General features: G+C 44.6%; 1 protein-coding gene across 1 annotated transcript in view; it reads left to right on the top strand.

Annotated features, from left to right (window-relative positions):
- Positions 1–3,622, top strand: part of TEDC1 (tubulin epsilon and delta complex 1) — a 91,825-nt gene extending 88,203 nt beyond the window's left edge. The window contains exons 8-9 of the mRNA XM_068253340.1: positions 2,956–3,431; positions 3,588–3,622. Coding sequence (XP_068109441.1) covers positions 2,956–3,306 — 351 coding nt within the window. The 3' untranslated portion in view covers positions 3,307–3,431; positions 3,588–3,622. The remainder of the gene's footprint in view (positions 1–2,955; positions 3,432–3,587) is intronic.
- Positions 3,623–22,177: the final 18,555 nt, after the last annotated feature.

Genomic DNA, 22,177 nt, shown 5'->3' with positions numbered 1-22,177 from the left:
CCAATAAATATAGGCTGAATGTTTTTTTTTTTTTTTTTTTAAAACATGTTTGTCCACATTTTTCGTGCTGCATGTATACAGAAATTTTACTTTATTTGAAAAAGGTCAGCACAGAAAGTTAAAAACATTTTTTTGACAAAATTCATGTCTTTTTTGATGAATATAATAAAAAGTAAAAATCGCAGCAGCAATCAAATAGCACCAAAAGAAAGCTTTATTAGTGACAAGAAAAGGAGACAAAATTCATTTAGGTGGTAGGTTGTATGAGCGAGCAATAAACCGTGAAAGCTGCAGTGGTCTGAACGGAAAAAAAGGGCCTGGTCCTTAAGGGGGTAAAGCCTGCGGTTCTCAAGTGGTTAAAGTGAACCAGAGACAAAGCACCCTCATGTATTTTACCATATATATATCAGTGGGAACATTAGAGAAAACACCTACCCTGCTCTCTGCTTCATTCTTCACTGCTCTGCCTGCTTGTTACCAGCCCCGATAAAATCCCCGACTGAGCATTTAGTCTGGCTTTGCTCAGGAATCATTATAGCTGAGTCTGTGTTCTCTGATGTCTTTCCAAGCCCAAGCCTGCCCCCCTCTGGCTCTGCTCAGGAATCATTATAGCTGAGTCATTATAGCTGAGCCAGAAGGGGGCAGGCTTTGGCTTGAAAAGACATCAGAGAAGACAGACTCAGCTATAATGATTCCTGAGCAAAGCCAGACTGAATGCCCAGTCGGGGATTTTATCATGGCTGATTAGAAGCAGGCTGAGCAGTGAAGGATGAAGCAGAGAGCAAAGTAGGTGTCTTCTCTAATGTTCCCACTGATTTACAGTATATGGTAAAATACATGAGGGTGCTTCATCTCTGGTTCACTTTAAAGAGACTCTGAAGCGAGAATAAATCTCGCTTCATAGCTCATAGTTAGCAGGGGCATGTGTGCCCCTGCTAAAACGCTGCTATCGCGCAGCTAAACGGGGGTCCCTTACCTTCAAAATCCCCTCCGTGCAGCGGGGGAGCGCTTCCGCATTGGGGCAGGGCTAACCGCCGCAGCCCTGCCCCGCGAGCGTCTGTCAGCGCGTATCTCAGCCTCTCCCCTGCCCCTCTCAGTCTTCCTTCACTGAGAGGGGCGGGGGAGAGGCGGCGATGCGCCGCTGATAGACGCGCTGTGAGGTAGAGCAGCAGCAAAATCTATGACCAATTTGGTCGTTGATTTTGCGGGGGGGGGTTTGGGGGTGAAGGGACCCCCGTTTAGCCGCGGGATAGCGGCGTTTTAGCAGGGGCACACGTGCTGAATATAAGCACTGAAGCGAGATTTATTCTCGCTTCAGTGTCTATTTAAAGAGAACCCGAGGTGGGTTTTAAGAATGCTATTAGGACGCAGAGGCTGGTTCTGCATACTATCACCAGCCTCTGTGTCTGTACTGTGCCCCCCCCCCCCCGCCCCCCACCACGCTCTGCTGTCCCCTAGAGAAATAGAGGAGGCGGGGGAGCGGCGGTGACAGGCAGCACAAAGGTAAACAGCCTCCTAGCGACAAGCTGCATGTCTCTAGCACAGCGTTTTTTTCTCTAGGGGACAGCAGAGCGCAGGGGGGACCTGGAGGGGCACAGTACAGACACAGAGGCTGCTCATTGTATGCAGAACCAGCCTCTGTGTCTTAATAGCATTCTTAATACCCACCTTGGGTTCTCTTTAAGGGCTGTTTTCCATTGAGAAACGTGATCACGCAGCAATTCGATTGAGTTCCTCCCATTTTCCACGACAGCGATTCTACTGTTACCTTCGGGTGATACGATATCTAACATGAGGGGGAAAAAAGTGGATACAGATTTTGTATTGACAAATCGCAAAAAAATTGTAAAATGGCAAAAAACAGATTTTCCCTTTACAATGTACTTTATTGGTGATCATTTGGAGAGCAAGGATCACAAGGCACAGGTTCCATTAGTCCTGGGAAACGTGTAGGTAATTTCTTGGGAAGCAGTGGATGCCTGTATGTCACACTAGAGACTTAAAGGAATACTGTAGGGGGGTGGGGGAAAATGAGTTGAACTTACCCGAGGCTTCTAATAGTCCCCCATAGACATCCTGTGCAGCGCAGCCACTCCGCAATGCTCCGGCCCGCCTCTGGTTCACTTCTGGAATTTCAGACTTTAAAGTCTGAAAACCACTGCACCTGCGTTGCCGTGTCCTCACTCCCGCTGATGGCACCAGGAGTGTACTGCGCAGGCCCAGTATGGTCTGTGCCTGTGCAGTGCGCTCCTGGTGACATCAGGGAAAGCGAGGACACGGCAACGCAGGCGCAGTGGTTTTCAGACTTTAAAGTCTGAAATTCCAGAAGTAAACCAGAGGCGGGGCCGGAGCATCGGTGAGTAGCTGCACTGGTCACGGGATGTCTGCGGGGGACCATTTGAAGTCCCGGGTAAGTTAATCTCATTTCCCCCGACCCCCCCTACAGTATTCCTTTGAGGTACGCACACACCTGATCTGCATATGCTTGTTCAGGGTCAATGGCTAGAAGCAGAGAGGATCAGTATGACAGCCAAGCAACTATGTTGCTTAAAAGGGAACCTAAAGTGAGAGGTATATGGAAGGCTGCCACATTTATTTCCTTTTAAGCAATACCAGTTGCCTGGCTATCCTGCTGATCCTCTGCCTCTAATACTTTTAGCCATAGACCCTGAACAAGCATGCAGCAGATCTGGTGTTTCTGGCAGAATTGCCAGATCTGACAAGATTAGCTGCATGCTTGTTTCTGGTGTTATTCAGACACTACTGCAGCCAAATAGATCAGCAAGGATGCCAGGAAACTGGTATTGTTTAAAGGGAAATAAATTATGACAGCCTCCATATTCCTCTCGCTTCAGTAGTCCTTTAAAGGCTCATTCTGCATCCTGTCATTTAAGTTGACCTGTTCTTTCTTGGTTTCACATACTATTTTGTTTCATTCTATAACTTTTTTTTCAGGTAAAAGAAATGGAAAGCAACTTAAGTGTAAAGGAAACCTGTTTAACAATGAAGAAAATAAATCGTGAAGTAAGAAAGAAAACCGAACATGCCCAGCATCAAAGGGACCAAGTCACCGCCTCACATGGCTCATACCGGCTGGTTTTAAGAGGAAAGAAGTCTAAAGAGGCAGTCCACAAAGACGCTGATCGAAATTACTCTCAAGCCACTGACTTGATTAAAATTCTCGAAGCAGCTGCTAGTAAATTAGAAGCAGAGTATCAAAATCTACAAGATAAAAGCAGAAAAGAGTTGGATGAAATTACTGAAAATCTTGAAGGGATCGTTTGTATTCCTCCAGCAAGAAGCTGAATAGCGAGGACAGCGTTGTTGCGGCTCTAATTAAAATCATATCCGATTTTTCTGCACTTTTCAGTATTTATTTGTGAGTCAGACAAAAGGAACGTTTTATAAACCGATTCGCTTACGCATTATTGGTACGTTTGTAAATGATGTTCTATCTTGTAAATAAAAATTACTTTATTTCTGTTTTTACATGCTTAGATTACAACAATCTTTCTTCTCTTTAAGTCAAATCCATTTATAGAAATGGGCATACTAACAAATAATGTCGTTTTTTTTTTTTCTCGCAGCTTTGAAAGACTCTTATGGGTAACGAACCACTTTGGTAAGCACAGTTGCAATTCAGACTACTATATTTAAAGTGGACCTGAACTCTTGCACAGGACAGAAGGAAAACATAGAGAAATGCACCCTGTATGTATTTAGAGAGTTTAGCATGTCTAATTCCCTCTCATTTATGTCTAATCACAAGTTGTAATTTGATCTCTCCCCTGTGTCAGCTGACTAAACTATTTTGCAAGCACAGGATGTTAACAATATGTCTGCTTTCATGAAAGCTTAAAAACAAGAAGAGAATCGAGAGCCCAATATGGTGCAGTATTGTCAGGTAAAATGTAGAGTTCAATACAATTTTATGTATATATATACTCACAAACACGGGTTACCAATAGGCAACCACTTTAAATGCAGGTGGGGAGCATTAGGACCTGACCCCACTCAGGTTAAGAAGTCGCTCTCTGTAGATAGTAGATGGGGATGCACCCCTCCACCCAGGGTGGACTAGAAGATCAGCAAAAACTCGGTATACAGAGGCGCCAGAGTAGAGTAAAACGTTTTAAAAACCGCTTAAAAGGAGAGGGGGATGTTAAGGTGGACTCACCTCCCTCTTACAAAAAAAGAAAACTCACTTGAGTCTCAATAAAATAGAATTGTCAAGAAATTTATTCAACTCCACAAATGCAACGCGTTTCGCGGGCGTGACCCCGCTTCCTCAGGCAAAAATGGGAGCACAACTCAGTGGGTCAAGCAATAAGTTTGAGCGCCTCTGTGAGGGCCTCTTGAGCGCCTCAGAGGCGCTCAAACTTATTGCTTGACCCACTGAGTTGTGCTCCCATTTTTGCCTGAGGAAGCGGGGTCACGCCCGCGAAACGCGTTGCATTTGTGGAGTTGAATAAATTTCTTGACAATTCTATTTTATTGAGACTCAAGTGAGTTTTCTTTTTTTGTAAGAGGGAGGTGAGTCCACCTTAACATCCCCCTCTCCTTTTAAGCGGTTTTTAAAACGTTTTACTCTACTCTGGCGCCTTTTCATGAAAGCAGCAAGTAGAAAAACTACAGATTTATTGCAGGATTTGTATCAGCTGTAACAAAGAAATGTTTTCTTATAAGGTTATTATGCTGTTGCGTATCTTTTAGAGCAGAGAAGTTCTGAGTTCAGGTCCGCTTTAAGTCAGACCTTAGCTGTAAAGCCGTAGTCCGTCATTTGACTGTTGTTGTGTGCGCTTACACAATCTGACCATCCTCAAAGCATTTGGCCCCTGTTCAATTAACATTTTCTCCTGAGTTTTCTCCTACAAAATAATTTTTTGTCTTCTATTTAAAGCGGATCCGAGATGAAAAACTAACTATAACAAGTAACTTGTCTATATATCTTATCTAAAGTTTAGATAGTTTACACAGCAAATCTAGCTGCAAACAGCTTTAACAGAATATGATTATTTCTTCCTGTGATACAATGAGAGCAGCCATGTTGTTTGTAAACATTACACACAGGCAAAGCTGCTCTGCATCTCCAGCACTCAGCCTGTGAAAACCTAATTCCCCCTCCCCTCTTCCTCTGAAATCTCTGGCTAGTAACACCTCCCCCTCCTCCTGCACTGACTGAGCTCCCATAAGCCCTTGCTTTTTGTCTGAAAATGCCAAGGCACTCTGAAAAGCTGTGGGTGAGGCTTGTTTAGTTTATATAAGAGTATTAAAACAAAAAAGTATTTGGCTTGAGGAAGTCCTATAAACAATATAAACGGAACACAATTATGCAATGAGTAAAAATTTATCTTGGATCCACTTTAAGTAAAACATATTAAAAAGTAGGTGAACAAGTAATAATACAGCTATTTTTATTATTTTCTTGCTGGCTGGTGGTTTAAAAGGCATTTTATTGTCAAGGTGTGAAAATATCATCAATGAGAAAACTTAGGAAGAAAGGTGATTTGAATAAGGGTCTTCTATGGAGAGCTGAGGGAGGCACTGCAAGCATACACCACTAGACTTATTTGAGCTGATAAAACTGTGGGGCAAAGAAACACTGCTGAGTGCAGGGAACAGATTTAACCTCCCTGGCGGTTAATTTATTTTGCCAAATGGGCAAAAATCCTTTTTTTTTTAATTTTATTTTTTTGTTTCATGTAAAGCTACCAGAGTGGTAGCTACATAAAACACCACTAGAGGGTGCCTGTGGCCCTCTAGTGCGATCGTCGCCGGCATCAATAGCAAACAGGGGAACGCGTATATAATGCGTTCCCCTGTTTGGCTTCTCCTGTCGCCATGGCGACGATCGGCATGACGTCAGCCGACGTCCTGACGTCAGGCGCACTCGATCCAGCCCATAGCGCTGCCCGGAACTCATTGGTCCGGGCAGCGCATGGCTCTGGAGGGGGGGGCCCTCTTCCGCCGCTGCGTGCGGGCGATCGCCGCATAGCGGCGGCGATCAAGCTGTGCGCGCAGCTAGCAAAGTGCTGGCTGCGCGCACAGCACTTTGAATGGAGCGAATCGCCCCAACAGAGCCTGAGAAATCCTCCTGCGCGGCATAGCCGGAGCTCAGCTCGGGCTTACCGCCAGGGAGGTTAAACAATTAGCAGTTCAAGATGTATCCATGTGGGAGTTTAACCGAGTTGATAATTGAAATCGCCACCCTGTTTGGGACCTGTTATCCTGCCATGGCGTAGACTTTCCCATGTGTTTGCCATGTCAGTATATGGCCAGTAGTATACTGACCTGGGCACCCACCAGGAAAGGAAAACTACCCAAGGTGAGTATACAGTTTTCCAGTTTCCCTGGTGTTTGCCATGTCAGTATACTACTGGCCGTATACTGACATGGACAACCACCAGTAAAGTAAAACTACCCAAGGTGAGTATACAGTTTTCCAGTTTCCCTAGTGTTTGCCATGTCAGTATACTACTGGCCGTATACTGACATGGAGAACTACCAGTAAAGGAAAACTACCCAAGGTGAGTATACAGTTTTCCAGTTTCCCTAGTGTTTGCCATGTCAGTATACTACTGGCCGTATACTGACATGGACAACCACCAGTAAAGTAAAACTACCCAAGGTGAGTATACAGTTTTCCAGTTTCCCTAGTGTTTGCCATGTCAGTATACTACTGGCCGTATACTGACATGGAGAACTACCAGTAAAGGAAAACTACCCAAGGTGAGTATACAGTTTTCCAGTTTCCCTAGTGTTTGCCATGTCAGTATACTACTGGCCGTATACTGACATGGAGAACCACCAGTAAAGTAAAACTACCCAAGGTGAGTATACAGTTTTCCGGTTTCCTGACCCTAGCGCTGATTGCGCCGCTCTCCCACCGCTGCAGCCAACTCTCTCTGCTGACAGCAGAGCTCTGTGAGCCAGTCAGGAGCAGATTTCATTGGCTCCTCACGCTGTGAGCCAATCAATTGGCTTCTGACCAACTCACATGCTGCTTGGCTGCAGAGCAAGGGGGCTTCAGCAGCGGGAAAGCCTCTCGAACAGTGAGAGAGATGGGTCCATGTGGCGTAACGCCGATGAGCCCTGTTGTTGTAACAGAAAGAGACTTCTGGTACTTAGTGTACCCGAGGCGATATGTGACACGATGAGATAAACCTGTGTATGTACAGTGCCAAACATATTAATAACCAGGCTGTTTTACTTGTTTTATATTGCTGCCTGACAGAGTTAATTTCTAGGCATGGAAGTGACAGCTTCTGTCTTGTTGGGAGCTTGTTGGGAATATTGTAAACATCACTGATGAGCAAATTACAGCCAAAAAGTTTTTCCTGGCAGAATACAACTGAGGGCAGGAAGAGCTGAAACACATAAACTATTGACTTTTTTTTTCTAACTCTGGGACACTTATTAGGCTGGCACTGATTACAGAAACTAAAACATTCAACCTACTTTGTAAATGTTCAAATATAAAAGAAAACCGTACTATTCCGTTAGCCGGGAGCAACCATTAGGTGGCGTTAATTACTATTCCCCCTCCAGGCCGCCATGGATAGTAGGGAAAGATGTAACTCTGGTGGAGTTTTATCGCCACCTAGTGGATGCGCCCGGCTAACGGAAAAGAACCAAGAAATCCCTAGGACACTTAGTCATTTTTAGGAGTAGGAGGTTAAAAATAATTGTTTATCTCATCAGTTTATTTTTACCTTGTGTTACCTTTAATTTTTTAAAAACATTTAAAAAAAACCCTTGTCATTCACTGAAACAGTAAAAACTTTAAGCCTGAGTTCACACTCAGTCCGCTGTGATGCACATGTGGCACATAACAACGTATTTCAAAATGAAATGTTCCTGCAAACCCTGTCACAATGCATGGCACAAGGTGGACAGTCATTTGTAATGTGCATGTAACATGCACAGTTTTCATTAGCACAGAGCTATTATTATTATTTATTAGATTTATATAGCGCCAACATATTACGCAGCACTGTACAATAAATAGGATTACAGACAATAATAACTGGGGTGACAGAACAATACAGGTAACAGACCATAGATACAATACAGGTAATAGCAATAAGATACACCACACAATGCAGATAGTAGTACATACCAGATCATAAACTGGAGTGGTAGTGGTAAAAATTACCAGTTCCAAATTCTGGGTAAAGTGCACACAATCAAGTAAGATGCACAAGGGGAGAGGGCCCTGCCAAAGGCTTACAATCTAGAGGGAGGGGTTGGTGACACAAAAGAAGGGGGTGCAGCAAGAAGTTATTGGCAGAAAGGATTAGGGCAGTGTTGAGTTGATGTAGGCCTCCTTGAAGAAGTGAGTTTTTAGTGCTTTTTTGAAGGTGTTGAAGGTGGGAGCGAGCCTGACAGGCAGTGGGAGAGAGTTCCACAGGATGGGGGCAGCTCTAGTGAAGTCCTGCAGTCGTGCATGGGAGTGCGAGATGCGTGGGGTGGTTAAGAGGAGGTCGTTGGAGGAGCGAAGTGGACGGCCAGGTGTATATCTGCTGACCAGTTCAGAGATGTAGGTTGGGCAGGACTTGTGTATGGATTTGTATGCCAAACATAGGATCTTGAAGCTGATTCTGAAGTGAATTGGAAGCCAATGAAGGGATTTGCGTAGGGGAGTCGTGGAGACAGAGCAGTGGGAGGAGTAGATGAGTCTGGCTGCTGCGTTCATGATTGATTTTAGGGGGGCGATGCGGTTTTGAGAAAGGCCTGACAAGAGGGAGTTGCAGTAGTCCAGGCGGGAGATAATGAGGGCGTGGACAAGGAGTTTGGCAGTGTCTGGGGTCAGGAAAGGCCGGATCTTGGAGATGTTGCGCAAGTGGAAATAGCAGGCTCTAGCTACGGTTTGGATGTGGGAGGTGAAGGAGAGGGCTGAGTCCAGAGTGACACCCAGGCAGCGGGCTTGTAACCCTGATCTCAAGGCCCACCAACAATACATGTTTTGCAGGAAACCACTAACATTCACAGGTGAGGTAAAATTTAGTGTCTCAGCAGAGCTGAATAACTACCTCTGGATTTCCACAAAACATGCACTGTTTGTGGGCTTTAAGGACAGGGTTGGGGAACTATGCGTTGGCACACAGCTCGGATCACGTCCCTATGATAGAATCCCGATGCACCATGGTGGCAAAGTGCATTTGTGACGTGCCTATTGTATGATCATCTTGGTGTGTTGCTTTGCAATTATAGCTTACGATAAATTGTAACATATATAATGTGAACATAGCCTAAAGGGGCCCATACACTGAGCCGATTTGCGGCCGATCGATCGCAAGTGGATTGACCGATCGATTTGCCGCCGATTTCGATCGATTTCAATCGATCTGACATGCTGGAAAATCTAGGTCGATCTGTTGAGATTGCTTATCATTTTGCATTAGACCTAATGGAAATCTGATGGAAAAAAAATGCCATCAGATCAGTTTTCAATAGATTTCATACTGAAATCTATTGGAAATCTGTTCCTAGTAAAAAATGTTCCTAAACACATCAGATAGATCAGAAAATCTATCTAATGATCTATCTGCTGCTAATCTAACGAGTGTATGGCATCTTTAAAAGCTCCATATGAATAAAGACTAGAGAAGTCCTATTTAGGATTTGGACTACAGATATAATTGTTTCTCAACACTTTGTTTTAATTTCAGGTTTCAATATTTAAAGCGCTCATGAATTGAGAGGAATATGCAGATTTATTTCCCTTTAAACAATGCAAATTGCCTGGTTGTCCTGCTGATCATCTGCCTCTGATACTTTTAGCTACAGAACCTGACTAGATTATGTGCATGCTTTATTTAGGTGTGTGATTCGGACACTACTGCAGCCAAAGAGATCAGTAGGAATTCCAGACAAATGGTATTGTTACATAACAGGAAATAAATATGGCAGCCTCCATATCTCTCTCACTTCAGGTTCCTTTAACCACTTAAGCCCAACTGGACGAGATTTCTCGTCCAGTTGGGCTGCGCGCACTCCCGCGGGTCGCGCGCGCTCCCGCGGGCCCCCCCGTGCGCGCCCCCGCTGCTGGCCGCTAGCCCACCGATCAGTGAAAGGGATTATAAATCCCTTTCGCTGATCGGACCCCCCCCCCGGAGAAAAGCCGACAGCGTCTCTTCAGACGCTGCGGCTTTTCTGAGCTCTGGGCTCCTTTCTTCTGCCTGGGAGCGAGATCGATCGCTCCCAGGACTTTTTGATTCTGGCCATCTTGTGGCCAAATAGCAAATTGCACCCAAAAAAAAAAACAGTTTTAAAAATAAACATATAAATATATTAAAAAAAACCCTGTTTACCTCCCACACCAAAAAATACCCACATACAAGTTTAAATTAAAAAAAAAAAAAAAAAAAATTACAATAATAAAAAAAAAAAAAAAACATAAATAGTTACCTAAGGGTCTGAACTTTTTAAATCTGCATGTCAAAGGAGTATATCAATATTATTTAATAAATTATGGGCTTCTAAACAGTGATGGACGCAAAATGGAAATAATGCACCTTTGTTTCCAAATAAAATATTGTCGCCATACAGTGTGATAGGGATATAATTTTAACGGTGAAATACCCGGGGCATATGGGCAAATACAATACGTGAGTTTTAATTATGGAGGCATGTATTATTTTAAAACTATAATGGCTGAAAACTGAGAAATAATGAATTTTTTCCATTTTTTTCTTATTCTTCCTGTTAAAATGCATTTACAGTAAAGGGACTCTTAGCAAAATGTACCACCCACAGAAAGCCTAATTGGTGGCGGAAAAAACAAGATATAGATCAATTAATTGTGATGAGTAGTGATAAAGTTATTGGCAAATGAATGGGGGGTGAAAGTTGCTCGGATGTAAAAAAAATTTCAACCCTTCGGGCTTAAAGGGAAGGTTCGGGGAGGGCTGTAAAAAAATAAAAATCAAAATCCACTTACCTGGGGCTTCCTCCAGCCCGTGGCAGGCAGGAGGTGCCCTCGCCGCCGCTCCGCAGGCTCCCGGTGGCCGACCCGACCTGGCCAGGCCGGCTGCCAGGTCGGGCTCTTCTGCGCTCCAAATGCCGGCACTTCTGCGTCCCACGCGGACGCGCTGACGTCATCGGACGTCCGCCGGGCTGTACTGCGCAGGCGCAGAACTACTGCGCCTGCGCAGTACAGCCCGGCGGACGTCCGATGACGTCAGCGCGTCCACGTGGGACGCAGAAGTGCCGGCATTTGGAGCGCAGAAGAGCCCGACCTGGCAGCCGGCCTGGCCAGGTCGGGTCGGCCACCGGAGGCCACCGGGAGCCTGCGGAGCGGCGGCGAGGGCACCTCCTGCCTGCCACGGGCTGGAGGAAGCCCCAGGTAAGTGGATTTTGATTTTTATTTTTTTACAGCCCTCCCCGAACCTTCCCTTTTAAGTGGTTAAACTAACTCAAGCATTTTGCAGTTAAAAGCCAAAACCTGTTGTAATATGTCCGGGCTTGTCTCATTTATTATTATTTTTATTATTGTTTTTGTATTTCAGTTATTCAAATAGGAAATTGGGTGTAGTCTTACAGTCTCCTTTCTCAGTATGTAAGCCCTCTAAAAAAAGACAGCTGCTGGTTGGGACAAAGTGAATTAAAGTCCCGATTACGACTTTATTTTCTATAATTGCATATATTAGAAATACAATTATAAGGGAAAAAATGCATTAAAAAACTTCAATTTAGAATTCAAATTGCTTCTTGCTGCGGATCACAGAACACAAGATTATGAATGTCTTCCAGAGGCTGAGCTACTAATACCGCTACCTTACAGACAGAGGTATAGAAAAATTCCTAGTAGCTATAGGGAATGCAATTGCAATGGGGCCTGGGAGCAATTGGGAGCCCAGTTTGTCCCCAGTCAACCCCTTGTGACAACCATAACTTGTATTTAATGTGGATAGTGAATCAGTGTCAAACGCAGAGCCTGTAGGAGATGTGTTGTCAGCATTTTCTCCCCGAACATTCTAACTGAATGTGGAGTCACTACCCGAGAAGAGTCACTGGTGGCAAAATCCTGCAGGAAAAGTATTAGTGTTTCTAATAGTGTTTTTGGCAGAACAACTGTCAGCACAGACCTTATCTGTGGTAGGCAACTATAACCTCCGAAAGCAGCTAATCATAGCACACGGGACATTCGGTGCCACCTTAGACCACAATGTAATTTGAAGCTATGGCAGCACCAGTGAGTACTATTGGCGGTGGGATAGCTGAACGCTGGTTTGGCGGTGGGGCAGTGGTAATGTGGGCCCCAGTGTTCAGCAAATATATACTACTGTGTAGTCAAAGTTCGGATAACAGCAGAAAGCAGCGTTGAGGTTCATTAAGCGATATACAAAGTTCTGTTACTGTGTAGCCGAGTTTTGGATAAGGATTATCATGGAGATTGTGGCAAGGGTGAGTAAACGGTGTTCGATTGGCACACACTGCTGGTGTTCGGATTAAGAAGATGGAAGTTTAGTGATGGAAGGGGGTGGGCATATGCAGGGGTGAGGTTAGGGTTGGCCATAGGGGGGCTAGTGTGAGAGGTTAGGGAAGGCCGTAGATGGATATCGGTAAGATCATCTATCGGCAATAATGTTCTCTTTGTTTTGGTGCCAGGCCCCCCCACCCCCACCGCGCTACTAGACCCCCAAACTCTGATGTGCTGTCCGGGGTCCATGCACTATACCAGCATTGGTATCTCACCTGTCCTGGCGGCTGCCGTGCTGTTCCAGTTGCTTTATGCTCCTCATCTTCATATCTTGCTGCCTGCCTCTTGTGGCCGGCGCATGCCATTACGCAACATGCACTGACTCACAAGAGGCAGACAGCACAGAGAAGACTGGAGCAGCGCATTGGCACCTGGACAGGTGAGATACCATTGCTGTTATAGTGCAGGAACCCCGGGGAGCATGTCAGAGTTAAGGGGGAGATGCAAAGGTGTCAGCTGGCTTGGGGCTGAGTTTGCGGGGGGAGTCACTTTGCCATCAGGAGTTGAAGCAGCCCTGTTCGTTGCCATAACTAGACGGACACCTTTTTTATACTGTATGTATGACCCCCTGGAGCATGAACATATTTGCAACTGCAATCTCTGCCCCCCGTGTTCCCACACTGGTGCTAGTTTCCTCAATAAAACACAAAACCCTCATATTTTTGCACAGGTACCTTTCTGTATGTGCATTCATGTAAGAAGAAGTGTTGACATCTATGGGAATGCAACAGGGAGCATTTACTGTCTTTTCCATAAAATAGATATGGTAAATCAACAATCACATTTACACCTGATGTATCTATTCCTGCAGGTTTTTGTCAGATTACTTTCTTTTGTAATTACAGATTGATGATACCACGGATGCATAGTTAACTGTGTTATTCTAAAATACTAAAATTGATTATTTTCCCTCAGGAGCTTTGATATTAAAGATAAAAACTACATAAATATTCAGTTTGCTATCTAGAATAAATGAATAATTGATAGTTAGATCTGTTACCCATAGCAACTTTTTGTTTTGCTTTTCTTTACCTCATGTTAAATTTATTTCAGCCCCAAGCAACTTGCTGAGGTGGAACTTTTCTGTACTCCCCTCATACATAATCAACTATGTACCAAGGTATCTGATGAATTGTTTATGTAATAGAAACAACTATTGCCAGAACCGCTGGTGTATAGTCAGCCTGTAGTTAATACATTTTACAGAGCCAAATCAACCCAACATTCATAGACTGTTTTGGACTTCTTGGTCCTCATCGGTGCATGGTATGGATAGAAATGGCTCTATGGGATAGGGGTTGGACCAGTATTAAGGACTACCCAAACAGCTCACAGTGACCCAGAACCACCTGGATAACATAAAGGGCTTAAATAGACCGAAAAGCCCATAATTTTAAAAAGCAATGGTAAATATAATTTTGCCTTCTTAAAGTGAACCTGAGGTGAAAAAAAACTGATGAGATAAACAATTGTATTTATCCTCTTACTCCTAAAAATGACTTTTTTGTTAAGATACCCCATGTTACAATGTTGAATAAATGTTTTGTTGTCTCTGCTCAGTGGCAGCCTATTAAGTGTCCCTTAACCTCCTGACCGTTAGGCCGCTCAGGTGGTTTTCCAGCTTTAGCGTTCTTGGGACTAATTTAACTGTTTGCCTGGCTGTAAAAGCTTTAGCTAGCACTAGGCTAGCCAGTATAAGTAGCCGGCACCCCCTGATCAGCTGATCCAGCCAGTTAATACATCAACCAGCCTGGCTCCTGCGATCGGCGCAGCCTCCCCGCACAGCTCCGCTTTTCTCTATGGGGAGGATCGCACATGATGTCACCGACGTCATGACGTCATGCGCAGACCCGATCCTCCCCATAGAGAGACCAGAGCTGTGCGGAAAGGCTGCACCGATCGCTGGAGCCAGGCCGGGTCATGTATTAACTGGCTGGATCGGGGGTGATCAGGGGGTGCCGGCTAGCTAAAGCTTTTACAGCCAGGCAAAAGGTTGAATCAGTGGCGGACATACGGGCGTGCCAGCGCACGAGGGCCCCTCCAGGTCAGTTTCTCCAGGGGCCCATTAAGTTGCCGGGTTATTTTTTTGTGTGTTTTTTTTTTTTTTTTTTTAAACTTGTTTTCCCTTCGGGGGCCCCTACTTCTATCTTCCCCCTCCCTCACCTTGGGGGTCCCCCTTCTATTATGAATGGCGATTACAGCAAGGCTCCGGCGGGGTAAATCAGACACTAGAGGTCCAGCCTCCCGGTCTACGCTGTCTCCTCTGTATGCCGCTTGCACTGCTTCCTGATATAGTGCGAGCGGCAATTACAGAGGAGACAGCGTGGACCGGGAAGCTGGACCTCTATCATCTACTTTACCTCGCTGGAACCTTGCTGGAACCGCCGATCTTCCTCCACTCATAATAGAAGGGGCGCCCCCAGGTGAGGGAGGGAGAGGATAGGAGTCGGGGCCCCCACCCCCACTGAGCTACCTATCTGCCTACCCTCCCACCCAGCTACCTAACTGCTCACCCGGCTACCTATCTACCCACGGACTACCGATCTGCCTACCCTTCCACCCGGCTACCTATCTTCCCACCCGGCTACCCTTCTGCCTACCCTCCCACCCGGCTACCTATCTGCCTATACTACCACCCGGCTACCTTTCTGCCCACCCGGCTACATATCTACCTATCTGTCCACCCAGCTACCTATCTGCCTATACTACCACCCGGCTACCTATCTGCCTATACTACCACCCGGCTACCTATCTGCCTACTGTGAAAGTAAAAATAAACTCACTCGCAGACTGTCTTCTTTATGCCAAGATGCAGCAGAATCTTTATTTATACTTGATCAAGGGCTTTTCCCTAGGCAGCAGTCTGTCCACAAACCTCACTGACAAAGAAAAAATCAAAGTTCTTTTTCCCTACAGTCCCTTTTATACCCCTGTTAATATATTCCTCCTTTTAGGCAGTCTCTTTCTGTCAGTCCAGTCATCACTGGCAAGTGGCAGCTTGCACCTCCTGACTGGGTGGGTCCACTGTGTCTTTCAAGATGACCTCAGAACAATTCCTTATAGGATAGGTTTCGTTTTCCCTCAGGCCGCATCTGACTTTAGTTAAGTTTCTATTCCTCTGTATGACCTCAGAGACAGCCAGCCCTGGAATCTGGTTTAAACTGCCCTCTCAATGGATTCTCCTTTGTCCTCTGGAAGGTGGAATGTCACTATAAGGATATAAGAAGACATGGCACAGTAACTGAGCTTCATATTCATTTGGTTACATTACGATAATTCTTAAAACAATACAGTAATCATAAACCTTTAAGACAGGCGCCTCCGGATACTACGTACGGCTAAGCCGGCACATACTTGACCTGAGGAAGCGGCTTACGCCGAGAAATGTGTTGTCACTGTGCTTTTCGCAAACCAATAAATGAAATTATTTTTCTTGACAAATTTATATCTATTTCTTTGAATAATTACTGCTCTTACAATTCATAGTTTTATATAGTCGAATTAGGCGCCTCCGATTATCCTAATTTACCTACTATACCCTACCTAGTAGGGTATTCGTCCTCTCTTAGCCAGCGAGCCGAATATATTTTTTCATTTTGGAGCTGCGACCAAGACCATACAGGAAAAGGCCGAGTGGGGACGGTATTTCCCCATCTGTGCACACGAGTGGTTACCTCTTTGGAGCAACCCACCTTTGTGAGTATTACTACACAAGATTGTCTTCACCTCTGACCAGCCAAGACGATATCATACCAGATCAGGCTCCCGGTGTCCGGGTGTCTTTTTGTTTATTGTTTTTTTGCAGTATCGATATTCTTAAAGCATCACTCTAGCACACTAATTTGATTATATCAGAGCGATCATTTTCAGCAACATAGGAATATGAAAGGTATACACACAATTCATTATAAAACTTTCATTGATTCTTTCCACACTACCCTGCCACCCAGCTACCTAACTGCCCACCCGGCTACCTATCTGGCCACCCTCCCACCCGGCTATCTATCTTATGCTACCTATCTGCCCACCCTCTCATCCGGCTATCTATCCGCCCACCCTCTCACCCGGCTATCTATCTGCCACCCGGCTATCTATCCGCCCACCCGGCTATCTGCCCACCCTCCTAACCCCACTCAGCTCTCTATCTGATCTGCCCCCCCCCCCCCCCCAGACTATCTAATCTGCCCCCCCCCCTCCGGCTATCTATCTTATCTGCCCACCCTCACCAAGCTATCTATCTGCCCACCCTCCCACCCCCACCAGATAATCTTCCAGCCACCCACCCACCTTCCCTACCTGGCAATTGTTTAGCCCACCCACCTTAAGTGTTCAGGCATGGGGACAGACTGGAGGACATTGACCCGAACCGATCAAGCAAGCACCATGCTTGGAAGAACAAAGAGAAATCAAGAGCCCAATATGGTGTAATACAGGGAGTGCAGAATTATTAGGCAAGTTGTATTTTTGAGGAATAATTTTATTATTGAACAACCACCATGTTCTCAATGAACCCCAAAAACTCATTAATATCAAAGCTGAATATTTTTGAAAGTAGTTTTTAGTTTGTTTTTAGTTTTAGCTATTTTAGGGGGATATCTGTGTGTGCAGGTGACTATTACTGTGCATAATTATTAGGCAACTTAACAAAAAACAAATATATACCCATTTCAATTATTTATTTTTACCAGTGAAACCAATATAACATCTCAACATTCACAAATATACATTTCTGACATTCAAAAACAAATCAGTGACCCCTCCACCAAGTGTGGAATCAAGATTTCAGCAAGGCTTGGTGTACAGAGGCGCCAGAGTAGAATAAAAACGTTTAAAAACCGTCTAAAAGAGGGGGATGTTCAGGTGGACTTACCTCCCTCGAAATGTGACAGAGGCGCTCACTTCTGCATTTTAGACCCATTGAGTTAGGGGCCGTTCACATTACAAACGCGGACGGCCACGCATGCGGAATGCAACGCATGCAAACGCACACCATTCGCGTTTGTATGCGTTGCGTGGCTGATCCCATCACTGAAAAGTGAATGGGACAGCCGCGCATTTTTGCAAAATCTGCATGCAGCATGCGTTCCCGGACCGCACAGGTCCGGAACGCATGCAGTGTGAACATCAGACAGCGCACTCTATGCACTGCCTGATGTCGTGCGTGTCGGCCTCCTGCACGCGTTTCCAAAATGCGGCTGGAAACGCGTGCAGTCTGATCGGGCCCTTATGCTCCTGTTTGCCTGATGAAGCAGGACCACACCTGCGAAACGTGTTGCACTAAGTGGAGTTAAATAACATTTTTGTATTGATATATTGTGACTCAATTGAGTTTTATATTTTTGAGGGAGGTAAGTCCACCTGAACATCCTCCTCTTTTAGACGTTTTTTAAACGTTTTTATTCTACTCTGGCGCCTTTGTACACCAAGCCTTGCTGAAAGCAAGCACCATGGTCCGTCGGTATCGGTAAGCACTGACATCTTCTACAGAACTTTACAGAGTACATAGTCACTGTCCTCAGAGGAGCTCACAATCTAATCCTACCATAGTCCTAGTCTAATGCCCTACCATATTATTATTATTCTGTATTTATATAGTACTGACATCTTCTGCAGCTCTTTACAGAGTACATAGTCATACATAGTCGTGTAGTAGTAAGTAGGACTTCATTCAAAGTTTCCTGTTGATGTCCACTGTCAGTGAATTACTAACTGCTGCCAAGTTCATGTATTTTTGGCCCTGCTTATGACCCATCATTACCGCACCCACTTTTCATTGCACGGACAAACCAATTTTTTGCTACGCGCACCACAGGTAGCCTACCCCTGCGGTGGATCTAGCACTTGCATAGCACCTGCAAAAAAAATTTAAAAAATCTTGGAGCCACCCCCTGTTTACAATCCACTGCCTTGTCTTCCCAGTGCATCTCCTGCCTCCTGGCTCACTCGCCCTCTGTATTAGGTTCCAGCCTGGTAGTCTAGATTGCAAACTGCCACTGCAGACTGCACCATCTTTGCCTAGATTCATTTGCATTTGCTGCCGTCAGCTCCACACTTCAGTCAGAAACATCTGATTTGCATGCTTGTTCAGGGCCTATGGCTATATGTATTAGAGGCAGAGAATCAGCAGGACAGCTGTTTAATGTGCATTGTTTAAACAGAAATAAATATGTCAGCCTCCATATCCCTCTCACCTCAGTTGTGCTTTCAAGTATAAAAGCCAGAGCCTGTCATGTCATGCTCTGTCTAGATGCAGGATTGGGGTTAAGTTTTGCTTTTGTTCAGTAACCTGTATAATGCAGATGTTACATGTATGCATCAAGAAATATTTCTGGGCCTCAGGGAAGGTTGCCATAGACTGTATTGGTAAATATATGCAATGTGTAACCACACCCAATTTAGTTATGGCCACACCCACTTTTAGTTGCCTGTTAAGGGCCCACAATTGATATTTTGCACAGGGGCCCACTGCTGGCTGTGTCCGCCACTGGGTTGAAATAGTCCTGGGGGACCCCTGAGGAGAGTGAGCAGTGTCGGGCGGTATGCTAAGGAGGTTAATGAACACATGAACCTTTTTCTATCTCCCACTGCTCTCAAAAGTTGTATTCTGCAAGGAAAATGTTTATGGCTTTAATTTGCTTATCAGTGATGTTTATTATATTCCCGACACGGTACCGACAAAAGCAGTCACTTCCATGGGTAAAAATTTACTCTTTTAGCAAAACAGCCTGGTTATCCATATGTTTTGCATGGTACATACACGTGTTTATCTCATCATGCCAAATGTTGCCTCGGGTACACTTTAAAACAGAAGGTATTTGCAGTAATTCAGCTGTAAGTGAGCAACTGTGACTCTGTAAAATGTATTCGCTACAGGCGCATTATACACCAGCAATTCTAGATGTGCAGCCTTGCTTTTAAGGGCATAAAGAGATGATTTGTATATTTGGGAGTGATGCATCATGGGAAACCACAGTTGCCTACCTGCATCGGAATTATCGCAAATACCTTCTATTTTAAGAAGGCAAAATTACATTTAGTATTGCATTTTACAGGGCTTTTTGGTATGTTTAAGCCCTTTATACCACACTAGTGGCAGTAATGATAGTTTACCTCCATAGATACAGAACCTGCAGGAAAACTGTGCTGATCAATGGGTTCTGAACGATGTTATTGGAAATATTTATGCTGCAGAGTTCTGTGACCTGTCATGTCAGTTCCCTCAGGGAAGTTACTCAAGTTCATTCAGCCTTACTCAACAAAGCTTCCCTGCATCTAAAAACCCACTGATTTCCTCAGTCCCCAAACTGTAAAAGCAGCTGAATTCAGTGCATCTTGTGCACCCTGTAGCATCTGGTACAGACGTGGCTATAGCTGCCCATGCCTGCGTATCTGTAATTGGGGTACAAACAATAGCCGGACCCGAATGATGTGCCCCCCCCCCCCCTTGCTACAACTCGGAGGAGGTAGAATAATATATATATTTTTATATTCTTTATTTCTTTTGCGTAATGTTGACAGCACAAAGAATTCTATATTGCATACAGATTGCAGCCAACTGATAATAAGAGAGAAAATTGTACATACACCATTAGGCATTTATGCCAATCATAACCGTTAGCTCATGTTATACAATATTGTTGTCATAATAATCGCCAGCTTATGTTGCCTTCTTAAGTAACCATCCTAGTACATAATTGGGGTCTGCCTGGGACTTTGCAATTTTTGCCCAAACGGACTCCATATTGTCACATTATAATAGGTATAGCATGAGGGAGGTATAAAGATTGTAGCTTAAAGTATAACCTGGTAAATATCAGAACATAAGACAAAACAAAACATTAAGTCCAATGGTGTCCACATCCACTTCCAGCAAGCTCTTCAATAAAAAATGTTTGTGTAAATCTCACTATTAGTACACACTCAATGTAAGTTAGCTGCTCAAGGGATCTCCTTGTTCGTCTGCTAGTTTACGTGCAAAATCGTCTGAGTATCTAGACCATCCAAAAAATATATATAAATTTAACACTGCAGAAAATGGTAGGCATTCCGCCATTCGGCTCACCCTGGGCCCAACTGCCCAGTGGCGATATAATAGTGTACTCCCTAAACAGGGACCCAGGGTTGGTTTTATGGAGGGGTGGGCACAAATATAGGACAGGTTAGAGATAAAGTGGACCCCAACCTGCTGTACTTCTGGACCTCGTAGCATCCACTATGGCTGTTATAGCTACTGGTATGCCCCAAAGAGCAATGTCTGCCTATGGCCTTATTTCCAACAAATAGTCTTTGGTTGATGGTGTGCCCATGCAGTGATTGCCATGGTTACAAGGTGCTCCTCTAATGCTCCACCACAAGAATACATCCCAGCAAACTGGACTTAAAGCCAAAAAAGTTATTTTCTCTGATGATAAGATCCAGCAGCAGCTGTTTTGATTGGAACAGCCAATCCTAACATGTAATTTCAGTGGGTACCATACCATGCAACAGTAATATCTTTGCATAATACAGAACACCTTTCCAATCAAGCAGATATAATGCATTTTCCGGAAAATAAATATCATCTTTGTGTACCAAATCCTATTTGCTTTTCGTCTCTGGTTAATCTTTCCAGCAGCGTTTCATCACAAATCCAATATCAAATATATGCAGCACAGAGAACACATTAGAATGTTAAAAGGGAGGAATAATGCCAGAAAATATGATACACACAGCACTATCGTGGTACATCATGAGAGGGGACCTTGTTCAGGTGACTTTACAATCAAAGGAACAAAAGGGTGAATACAAGTTAAAGGGAATCATTGCAGCTATACCTGTGCATCCTACCCCTGACTTTTTTTCCCCTACAAAAAGCAGAATGGTGGGCTATGCCATAACTCACACAATTTTTATATTGGATGCTAACATTCAAGCAGAAATTCCCTTTGGAAAAGTCAGTCATATGATTTAGAGACCTATGCACTATGTATGGAGCTGCCAGCAGAGCTAGATAGCAAAAGGGTGTGTGCAAATTTGTGCTCAAGGCGAAGCTGAAAGAAGGTGCTCACTGCTCTAGGCAAACTTAGGGTATATAACGAATATATTCCCTAACTGATTGCCTACAAATATATTCCCTTACTGATCGCCTAATTTGTTCCTTTGGCTGCATAATTTGGATCTGGATATTGGCGGCACCCAAATTGCAGTGTTTTTATACAAATTTGAGTGGCAGTGGCCAAATTACAGAGTGAGTGGCGCTATAGCCGTAATTAAAGGGGAACTGAAGTAAGAGGTATACGGAGGCTGCCATATTTATTTCCTTTTACTCAATACCAGTTGCCTGGCAGCCCTGCTGGTCTATTTCTCTGCAGTAATATCTGAATAACACCAGAAACAAGCATGCAGGTAGTCTTGTCAGATCTGACTTTAAAGTTTGAAACACCTGATCTGCTGCATGCTTGTTCAGGGGCTATGGCTAATAGTATTAGAGGCAGAGGATCAGCAGGGCTGCCAGGCAACTGGTATTGCTTAAAAGGAAATAAATATGGCAGCCTCCATATACCTCTCTCTTCAGTTCCCCTTTAACATTGTGTATGGCGGCACCCAAATTGTCGGCGCCCAAATTAATTGTCTTGCCAGCAGAGGGGGCGTGGCTAGTGTTGGGCGAACAGTGTTCGCCACTGTTCGGGTTCTGCAGAACATCACCCTGTTCGG

The sequence above is a fragment of the Hyperolius riggenbachi genome, chromosome 9, assembly GCF_040937935.1.
Source record: "Hyperolius riggenbachi isolate aHypRig1 chromosome 9, aHypRig1.pri, whole genome shotgun sequence".
In the NCBI taxonomy this organism is placed as follows: domain Eukaryota; kingdom Metazoa; phylum Chordata; class Amphibia; order Anura; family Hyperoliidae; genus Hyperolius; species Hyperolius riggenbachi.
This window is presented reverse-complemented; position numbering and strand designations above follow the sequence as displayed.